Below are 12,006 nucleotides of genomic sequence, written 5' to 3' on the forward strand. Positions count from 1 at the left end.
GTACTCTCACTGCTACTACATTAAACATATAATTTACTGTAATTACATTATAATTTCGGTAATTCTTACTGTAAGCTACTAATTGTAATCACCATATATGAACCCTAATTCGTTAAATTTAGTCATTTAATTCTTCTCGGTAATTCGTGGCGTGGCAATAATTAAGACCTAATTCTTCGTTACGTTGGGAATAGGGTTGGTACCCGTTAGAAATTGTGCACAATTGATAAATTGCAGTAGTTGCGAATTCATTACGCTTCTATTCATTAATATCTTAGATTGTCTCTAGATAGTTTCGTATGAGAGAATGTTGAAACAGGTTTGTTGCTCTCTGTGTTACAGTAAAATGCAGAGAACACATGTTAGTAACTCTGAAGATTTAGATCATATTATATCGTACGTAATGATCAATTGCGATCATTGCATAATTGATTTGTTTGGAATTTAAATCGCTAGTTAGCGTTAAGGCTGACTGTTATGAATTCGCTTTATCGTTAATAAATTTAGATGTTTTTTGCATGTTAAGAGTATCTTTGATCTAATACTATTGTCATATTACTATGGATGTAAGTTGGATGTGAATTCGTTAGTCGATTTCCATTAACGACTGTGGGGTTTTTAGACGACGATAATGAAGATGTAAGCTGATTACCATGAATATGGAGGATAAAGTTTAAGATGAAGATTGTCTTACTTTAAGTATAAAATGTTAGATTGCTAGCTTATTAATTGGGCTAAATGCCTCCGTCTAAATGTGCTAGTGCTCACTATTAATTAATACATATGCACCTTCTTATAATTGTTATAACACCAAGTCTATAAAAATGTCTGTTAATTCTTTAAAGCCTAGAATTTAATTGTTTTGTACAGAAAAGCTTGGCAAATGTATAAAAGAGAGTACTTTTATTACTTTGGGAGAGATGCAATTGCAGTTACTGAGTAGAATATGCTACCATCGATAAAGATCACATTATATAATTACCAAATAGCTTCTAGTCTGTAATTTACTGTTGCACAAGGTCATACATTAGATAAGTGAAGTTAGTGACACTTAGCAGTAGTAATATAGAGTGAAAGAAACAAATGGTAGTACAATAGGGAAGAATTTACTCTAGCCGAATACATATACTGAAAGACTTCTAGAAAGAACAATCAGATAATCTAATGTCTCCTGCTTTTATACTCTTCATAGCCTTCGCAGCTAAAATCGGCATAGTAGCATTTCACCATATTTTACACATACTCAGCTTATTATTAGTCACAATATTTTCCAGCAAACCATCATCAATCCAGTATGAAAATGATTACAGTATTTTCATAGATATTATTCCTATCATCCAAAATACAATGAACTAAGCAAATCCTAATATATGGTTTACAATTCTATTTCTACCTTTAACCTTATTAGCAGCTCAAAATCTTACGGCATATAGTCATCTGCACTCTAGCATAGAGTCTATCCTTACAGTCTATAATTATGGACTACTAAATATATCATAAGATAAATATAAGAAAGACACTATTGTACATTATTCTAAACATGGCTAATAATCGACAATCACAATACTAAGTTACAGTAGCCTTGTCACGGTACAAACTACCATGAAGAAATAGCCATCTAAATTTGGTTAATATAATATAGCGATAATATATTACAACTAGTTACTTATAGTAGGAATTACTCTAATTATAAATGTGTTACAGTAAATTTAATGCTGTGCTGTAATGTGCTCTGAAATGATTCTGTGAATGGACATATTGTAGTCCGACTGTGAAAAATTAGTTAGTAGATGTTCTCACCTAAGTATTTTTATTAGATGACTCGTGAATATTAGCTGCTGTAAAAGGGTATATAAGCCCGTCAGATAGTTGAATAAAGCAGTTCTCAATGTCTAGTTGAGTTTAACGTAGAATCAAAGGCTTCTAAATTCTTGTGAGATAGTTAAGGGATACTGAATCCCGGAGACTATAGTAATTTAGAGATTTGTTTTACGTTATCCTTGTCACGAAGCTGGTTTGTGGCAAGCCTGTTAGCCATTATATGTCGCTGTTTGGAGAACTAATCCAAGTAAAAAAGGTCTCCTAAAATTTATTGAAATGCATACTGTTACGGAGCAAAGCATCGTTCTTGCTAATTAAATAGATTTTGTCAGTATTTAGCTAATGGATCATATTGGTAATCCTTAGTAGTTAAACGAATCTAACTTCTGTAATAAAGTGAAATTTGCAAGAAACTGTAGTTCTTGATTTATTGTTTTGAAGATCACTTTATCACACAAAATAATGAAAATAACTTCCAATAATTTGTTAAAATTTAACAAACGCCAAACTCAACATACTTTAAGTTAAGCCTCATAGCTGTAAAATAAGACTGGATGGGTTGCAATTTAAGTATTTTTATTAATCGCGTTTTTGTTTATATTTTTGTAAGACAGTGTAGTATTGTAGTCTAAGTTGATCATATATTTAGTAATGTATACCGTAGGTATTGTATTCAACATGTGATAGATATTCTCGTTAGTGGCTTAAGTATTAAATATAGCTAGCTTAGTTACTGTAATCCTTTTGAAGAGGAGCGCTACCGTGTCCACGCTAGAGCTTCACTTGATAGGTGTCAACTATCCTGTATTTGAGATGCTAATACTGAAAAGTGTAGTAAGTAAGGTGCTAAGACTGTAAACGCGGAAAAGTATATAAGCGAGTAGTTTAGTATAGTAAGATAGTTCTTTCTCGTTAGAGATCCTCAGCTAATCGATTACGTTGTATCTTCGCAAACGAGGTTTTGTTCAATAAATGTTAATTTTCTAAAGTTTTGAAGATTCTTGATCTATCAATCTTACAACTTTTTATGGTTTCCTAGCAAGTAGCGAAAAAGATTTACATTGATCTTACAGAATATCATACTATTACAACAGTTTTGACTTAGTACAACAAAGCCTTCATAGTTTCACAAAACCCTTTTGCAACAAAGTAACAACTTTATAATCTATAAATCATATCTCTGAATTAGATATCAAGCAAACAGTATTCTCTATATCCGGAATGCTAATCCAAAAGACAAGACTCAAAGGCCTTCTAAGTCTACATTAAATGCAAATTCTCAAGAACACTCCCATTATTGCAAGATAGACTACCGGTATACGACGATTTACATATTTTTTTAGAGTTGCTAAGGAGTTTTATTTAGTCCTATTAGTATGGCAGTCTTCGTATGAAGACAGTATCATTTACAAGTATTGATATTTAAAGACTAATATAAGAGAATTAGATTACATTATTTTCATATATGAAATATTCTTGAGTTAGCGTATAGTAATCTACCATAACTTTGTTACAATCACGATGACTCGAACTATCAGTAGTTTTATTTTTAGCTTCTTTATAATATTTATTAACAACAGTGCCACAATCTTACAACACATCAGTGCTATATTGAAGCTTGACATGTCTAAACTAGAAGCAGAATAAATAAGGTTAAGGTAATAAAATTGCTTTATATTACAAAAACTATTCTAACCTCTATATTGTGGTGTCGTAACACTTTAACGAATAGTTTGATTTCAGAGTTAATTATGACTATGGAAAATTACTAAAAATAAATGCGATTGTTTAGTTTATCGGAATAATAGCCTGTAAACAAGTTTCTTTGTAAGTTTGAAACTTTAAAGCATTAGAGAGGCTTCTATTTGAAGCAGTATCCAGTATCTCATAGTCTTAGTTTCGTATTAGACACTATTTGCTTTTATAAACTTGCTAGTGTTGACTTAAGTGATAATTTTAGTCTATACGCTTTCATCCTCGAAGTATCATTTGTAAATAAATTTTAATTTAATTGAATATCGCTCAGTTATATTCTACAACAATATACCTTTTATCTAAATATAGTTGTAAAAATTATTGTCTCCTTGGTCTTTAGTTTTCTTTTGACCCAAGTAATTGTAATAATTAATCACTGAAAAGCTGTACGTAAGGATCAATAGAAAATTCATAAGTATAAAAAGAAAAGCTGTAGCTATTGTACCCTTAGTTTATTTGTATCTATATTTTAGCGTGACTTATTCTATTTATTAATATTGATTGATATGCCAAAATTTTAAACCGTATCTATTTGTATTTCTGATGACCTGCAATCGTTCTAATCAAAGTATTGATAACATGAGCTGATATTAATTATCAGCTTGTCCTCTATTTTAATTAGTTAGACTTTTTGATTAAAAATAGATCAAATAGATTGATTACATGTATAGTTTAAATAATCTACATATTAATAATGCAACCTAAATCATGGAGGTAGTATCGCCTTATTGGTAACAGTCTTCAAATAATTAGTATCAGAGAAGTAAACTACCAAATAGGTATTCTTTCTATCCATCATGTGATACATTTTAAAATTTTATTGTTACGATCCGATAATAACGTCCCATTTATGTAATTTAAGTAAGAATGTATATGATCGTTCAATTGATACTGAACATAGATAAACGATGACTTAAATGTTGGCTACAATCTATAAACTATAATAATCGTATGATACAAATATAATGCTTATATTCTGCTACTACCAAAGATTATCGTCAACTTTCGCATTTACAGCTGAACAATTTTGCTCTTTGATAATTATATTTTAGGATAAATGATACAAGATTGGTAAAATCTCCGTTGGAATAATTATCAGTCCGACTTAAATTCAAATTCGTAAGTAATGTTATATCCTGGTTATTTAAAAGCAGTCTTAATAAACTAGATACCATACCAAGATATGTATCTAAATCACAAGTTTCTATAAAAATACTGGATTTCATCAATATAAATAGAATAGATCAGCAAATTTAAATTTGATCATTTAAAATTATCCTAACTGGCTGATAAAAAGCAGTATATTTGTATCAGTACATGATATTATCTCCAAAATAATCAAACAAGAACTACATTTTCATTGAAAATTCAATTTATTCGAAAGTTCGGTTCGCCTCATAACTACCAAGAACTATGTAGCTCAATGAATTAAATAGACGCTTCCACGATATAACGTACAAATTAAACTGTTCTATTGCAATCTTAAAATCTTGTCACAGTTATATTCAAAATTGCATTACACTGTACTATTTGTATTTGTTTCTCTTAAATTTTAAATCTTGAAGTATAAGCTGTTTCTGATATTGACTTGGTATAGTCAGTTCAGATTAGGCTAATGTAGCAAAGAAAAGCTGTAGTCAATTTATGTAACCGACATGAAATTTTATCGCTTAAAACTATTTTGTGTTTTACTACTACAATTTGCAAACCTGGTAATTTGAAAAACTTGTACGAATGAACATCAAAGTATGAAATGGCTCTTAAAATAATCATAGCTGGTGGTTTCGTATTATACCTTACTTTCAGTATAATGGGTAAGTCTAGGAATAATTTTGATGTTTTCGAGAATTGTAAAGAAATTAATCAAATATGTCAGGTTGAAGCAAAAATTTATTTTGTTGTTTGCGGAATTGTATCATAACCTTCATTTACGGTAAAGATTTCGTAAAAGAATCCTAGTGTAGGTACAATAATTCGGGCTAATTCTCTGGTAGTTTTCTGTCTCTATGCGAACGGTAAATGAGAACTCGGTTTCTCGGCTGTATCTCACAAACAACTGATTAATCGCTATACTTTTCTTCACATTACTGTATGACTTTTGCACGCTTCTTAAGGAATTATTGTTTTATTTTACAATCAAACGCGCTTAAATAGATTTCTACGGCGAATTACGGTGTTGACTGGCATGAATACATATTATACAAACTATATTAATAGATTTATACAATTACTAAATAGATACGAGTATGTAGATATTCTGGATCTTAGGGCGTTCAAACACTCCTTCTTCGTCCATGTACGCTTCAATTATATTGTTATAGCCTGGCATACCTTTGAATCTCTAGTAAATTAATCCGTAACAGTTTGTATTTTTATATCACAATTCTACTACTTTAGTATTAACTACAAGTCTAGCAAATTAAACAAACGCATGACCTTGTCTAGACTACTCAAAGATATTCATTATTCCGCTAATCAATAATCACTTGACCTGTAACGTAGTATCGTAACAGCTTGAAGTAGCGATACTGTGCTAAACCATATGAAATTAGATCGTGTTATAAACGGCGTGATGCCGATTTAAATTGAAACATTCCTTGAAAACAGGTCAATTATTTGGCTTGAGTTATGTTTAATTTTGGTCAGATCTACATTTATCATTAAATAGGGAGTAATAAATGTTTTTTTAAACGGCATGATGCTGGTTTAAGTTGAAAAATTTCCTTAAAATATCATTAGTCACTTGACTGGGGTTATATTTAATTATAGTCTGTTTTACATAATGCGAGTTTAGTCTTTCGCGTTTTGATTTGATTTAATTTAAGATAGAATTGTGACAATCTACAATGAATCTATCAGAATATTTTTATTGATAGTGAATCACAACCATTCACATTTATGAGTAATAAAAAATACAAAATAATATATAGCGTAATTAGTCGAATAGAGAAATTACTGATATTTTGTTATTGTAATATTTGCAAATATTATATTCTTAACGATCGAGGCCAATAAGTACCAGTAGCAGTAATAGAAACATTAATTCAATGTAAAAAAGGAGAATGTCCTTTAGACCTTAAGATAGATTACCGGCACTTGATGACAGTTGATAATAGATAGAGAAAAATAATAACTAGATAAAATAAAGTATTGGGTTTAAATGAAACATTGCGCGACTGATCAATATCAATTGAAAGCCATTAATGCTTTTAAGAAATTAATATCCATTTCAGGATCTATATCCATTGGAAGTTGCTAAAAAGTAAATTCCATAGCCGCATTCTATGGAAGAAATGCGGAATAGAATTATATGTGTTTGGAATGGAACAGCTGTAACGCTACTTTATATTTGGAAGATTTATTTTGTTAACAATCTTAACTAGGTGTTTTGATATCAGATGGACTAGCAATGTGATTCATATCTAATATTTATACAGCAAACTACTTTTATTAGTGATATCTTTATGGGCAAAATTACAATATATGATTGACGTGCAGTTTCTGGTTAACAGCATTACTTTAATTGTGAAGTTTCATTGCACATTAGTGATATGATGGACTTTTTACGATATTAAGCTTTAGGATTTTTCAATTTAAGAGCAACACGAAATTTATTAAGTATGTTGAACTTGTTATAATTTCTAGAGTCTGTAACACATTTGGTGACTAAAATACAGACACATACTTTCACTTTGGAAGTGTAATGTTTGAGATTAGGGCTTCGGTAACATGATTAATTCAAAACATTCCTGCCTTATGTTGTTCGCCATAAACTTATAGTTATTTCCTTGATTGATGTGATAGGATACTCGTTTAAGTATTATTGTTTCCTACTTATAAAAGTGCCAATATCAGTGATAAATTTTAATTCAGTTCTCAAGCTATAGTGGACTCTTTTAAAGTTGCCTAGTATATGCTTAAAACAGTAATAATACTGGTCAATATAGTTTATGATCTTATAAATTTTTTGACATTATATTCTACGTTAAACTGTCAAATTATACATCTTGGGTTGTAGACTATTAGCCATATTTAGTATGAGATACTGTGATGTTTCGGAAGGTTTAGAATAGATAAAGCGTGCAAGTTTGCAATGTAAGTAGCAGAACTAACTAACGAGATAGATGCAAGATTAGCGCTTTTATAATGTAAGAAGCCTAGCAGGAGGAAATTATTCATAAAACACGAACGACTATTAAAGATAGCTTAATTTTATAGTAGGTTAGTTCTACGATACAATCAAGCTAAAGTATAAGAGATTTTTTCACAGTATGAATAGTTAGACGTAGATGTAGATTACATAAATAAGGATTTACGTTGCAGTCTATGTGGAAAATTAACTTTATTAAGAATAGATTACATCATGCCGGTTTTTAGAAGTATACACTACAGCTACGATAGTGCGCTTTTTCTGCATTTATCCCAATGAAATGTAGTAACTGATACCCTTTGCATGTAATTAACGAATCAATATTGGAGTACGAATGATCATGTCTATCAGAATGTTGAGTCACTATTGAAGCTAGACACAAAATTAGTTATAAAACTTATATATAATTGGTGAGTCGTACTTTGTCTAATAAAATACTGCCTACATAAATGCTGTAGCTGCTATCATATAGAATTATATGTGGCACACCGTGAAATCTTATCGCTAATAACGATCCGAACATGTGCAAAATTAGATAGAATGTTGTTATACTTATTGCAGCTATGAATGTTAGGGAAAACATATAAACAACCGATTTTATATTATTCAGTATTTCTTTTTTAAAGTCTTTCCAGTAGTTGTATACAGATAAAGTAAAGCTATGTGCAGTTTATCTTTGCATAAAGATCAAATAGAGTTCTAATTTCTACGAATTTTAGAATTTTGTGTTTGGTTTTATCGCATATACTTTCAGTTGTCAAGTATACTAATGCTTTTGTGAACTAACTAGAACATTATTTATGCTGCTTTGATTAAATTTTGACTATAGACAGTAAAGATACAGCGATCATATCTTGGATCAGTTATTTAAATTAAGCTATAAATTTACATTTTTAGTCCTGTATTACTAATTGAATAAATCATTGCACTTTTGGATAAAAATTATTAGCGAAAGCAGCCGAAAGTACTGAAAAACCTAAAACAATCCATGTTGGTGGAATTAACTGGACTGTCTATGATAATTTTATCGAAAATCTTTGCAATGGGCAACCAATATCTGAATCTAAAAATGTGTAAGTTTGATTTATCATGATAATGATAACATAAAAGGCGAATATTATTTTGTGCTAGCTTAACCGGTTGTTGAAACTGCTATTGTAACATAAGCGACTAACGAATATTACCAGATCGATCACCAGGAAATTCCTCAATCATCTAATTGATTAAGCCAAGCACTGAAGTAGTTAACTAAGTCTATGAGCGTTTATAAACCCAGACAACTAAGTACTAGATCGTCTTTATAATTAGTATCCTATGTTTCACAAAAAACAGCCAACAGCGGTGTATGGTGACATATTTAACAATTTATATTCATTTCCCGCGTACAATTTATTAGATTAATGACCCTATTTCAGACACTGCTAAGCTTTAAGTATAAAGAAATTTCTACTAATTCTGCAGTTCTTAATAGATAGACACTTCATCTGCATATATAATTGGCATCATGAAATAGCTTATCGGCAACAACTCCCTAAGAGTACAAAAATATTTTATTAACTTTTTTATATTTGAAAAAACATTAGTGTTTATCCCCACATCAAAAGCTGTAGGCATTACTTAGTAGCTACAATTTGTTATCACCAAGTTTATAGTGCATGCCAATTACCTTCACCATATAAAGCTAGAGATACAAAAGACATGGGTAGCTAAATACCGTATTAGATGTACGTCTATGGCGGTTATCACTCTAGCCTGAGGTTTTAAACGCTTATTGTATAAATTAGTCTTTATGCTTCATACTTAGACACTTGACTTCAAGTTTAGGATTTAGTCGAGAAGGATAGGAATTTAATTGAATATTATCAAGTACTTTATTGAACAATGCTCAAAAAGATCATACTAAATTATGATAAGGTGTCTTCAAAGTCTTTAAACTGAAACTAAAGATACTGAAATTTAGTTTAGGATTTTATTTAGCTATTAATGAATCTAAATTACTCAAACCACAAATTGTAGGTTCACTAACGAAATTTTTCCCTTTTCGAATTATTTGAATGATTTGAAAGCTTCGAAAGGTTTAAATTCAACCATGAAGAATTTTACTTAATTTTTCACTTAGGATCTTCAGAAAATTACGGTATAAAACATTGAAAAGAATAATTAATTGCGGATCCATCTATAGAATGTATGTAAATTACTCTAATTCGTTGTGATAGTTCCATCTTTATCGCTGAAGCCAGCTTGATTATAATTTATTATCGGTCCGTTAGATACAATTAATCTATTTTAAAGGTGGAAATGACAGTAAAAAGTAGTGTAATGCTGCGTTCGACCAACTAAACCTAATAAACGTTAGTAAAGTATTTTTTAATTCTTAAAATAGGATCATTCAAGATGCTATGCTGACTGATATTGAACCAATGGCCTTTGAAATGTGTAAAAACCTCACATTTCTGTAAGAACTCGTTTATACTTTCTGCAATATTGGCCATGATGATTCATAGAAATGGTTACATTATATAAGTTCCATTATTATCAGCCTATAGAAATTTTAATATAATAAAATATAAAATAAATCAAAGGAATTTAGATAAAGCAACAGGAATTTGTGATAATTGAGATTTAACGCTACTGTCAGTTTAAGGCTTTTAAAGCGCCATCGTCTGCATGACTGATGAGATTAAATCTACTTTCTTAAATTTTTACTTTTACTAAACCAGCTAATTTACAAAGATATTGATAGTACTACGTATAATTTCTAATAACACAATATTTTTTATAGTTTCGTCAGTCTATGTAAATACTAAAATTACATCGTTTTCAAGAAAAGTATCTGTAGGAGTTATCAGTAGCAAATGTCGAGACATGAATTTGTTGCGGACTTTATCTCAAAGAGCTGAGCTCTTTTATTAGGGAAAACGGACTACGAAAATAAGATATAACTGATATTTAAAGTCTTACGTTCTTTATTTTATAACCTCATCATTAAGGCAATTCGAAAATAACAATGTCAAGTCTGAATTTATCAACCTTTTGGGTTATCATTCCTCTATAAAATCTCTGTAAGTTATTTCCAGATATCTTTTTGAGACAGTGTTATATACTGTATTAAAGTAGAAATGTCTATGTTAGAATAATTCTGTTAGCCTATCCTTATTTAGTTAACTTCTAATTTGGATATACTGTGTTTTAATATAGCACTGACTTTTTATGACACTTATACACATACTGAAATTGATAGTTATAATAGGGAATGCAAATCATCTACTTACAGTTCGAATTATTGTGATTGTAATTTACTTATGCTAGATTGTAAATTATCATGGAAATGTTCCGTGATAGGACATATCGTAATCTGACTATTCTGTATTAGTCATTACATGTCTATGGTCGTAAATACTGCTGTCTGCATTAAGGGAGCAGTAGCTAAAATTAATATCTAATTCAGTAAATGATTCTAATGTTAATTGTATTAACTATGACTCATGAAGTATTGAGGAATAGTATATAAATGCAGTATATCGTGTAATAAAGTGGATTCTGAAACTTAGTGTTAAACGTAAAATACGAGGCGTTTAAGTCTTGTGAAGTCTGCTAGTAGAGCAAAAGTGTTTGTGATAGTGCAGATATCGTTCCTTCATACGTGGTTCAAGGAATTGACTTATTGATCGTATATTACGTTATCTTGTTGCAAAGCTGTTTTTGTTACAGTTTTTTACAAAAAGAAATTTTCTAATAAATGTAGTTAATACAAAAATCTTAGCAGTCTTACTACATTATCTAGAAAAATTGGAATATATCAAAGCGATTTATTTTAAAGTTGTAATCAAGTAAATATGATTACAAAACAAATTTGAGACTGCTGTTTCGAAAGGAGTTTATTAAATACATATTCGCGAATTCATGGTAGTTGATTAATAATATCCTATCGATAGGTTAAGATTATTAAATTCTTGTAATATATTCTGTTTTAATTTAATCTTATATAGGATTTTCGTTCGGAATAAGCTGCCAAGTAATAATCTTACTAAAGCGTTTGGCTATCTGTCTTCATTACAACATCTGTAATACCAAATTAATTATCGACGAATTTTAGCTTACATAAATAAATTGATATGATTGAATTTAGATATTATTATTTACATAGAGGCATTAAAATATGCCTGTACTACCGTACTTATTGGAATCCATATGTATTGATTCAATAATTTTTGTCAATTTAGTCATATCTCCTATAATGTATTCAGAGAAAAAACTCTAGATATTAGCTTATTGCCGGA

The 12,006-nt window shown here is 29.9% G+C and overlaps 1 protein-coding gene across 1 annotated transcript; it reads left to right on the forward strand.

The window, feature by feature from the left end:
* Positions 1–5,329: 5,329 nt before the first annotated feature.
* Positions 5,330–11,794, forward strand: TRIADDRAFT_62188 (uncharacterized protein; the record flags this gene model as incomplete). Its single annotated transcript, XM_002118108.1, has 5 exons — positions 5,330–5,390; positions 8,676–8,799; positions 10,110–10,181; positions 10,717–10,788; positions 11,716–11,794. The coding sequence occupies 5 exons, from the start codon at positions 5,330–5,332 to the stop codon at positions 11,792–11,794; spliced, it is 408 nt and encodes a 135-aa protein (XP_002118144.1).
* Positions 11,795–12,006: the final 212 nt, after the last annotated feature.

Source organism: Trichoplax adhaerens, genomic scaffold (genome assembly GCF_000150275.1).
Source record: "Trichoplax adhaerens TRIADscaffold_37 genomic scaffold, whole genome shotgun sequence".
Taxonomy (NCBI): Eukaryota; Metazoa; Placozoa; class Uniplacotomia; order Trichoplacea; family Trichoplacidae; genus Trichoplax; species Trichoplax adhaerens.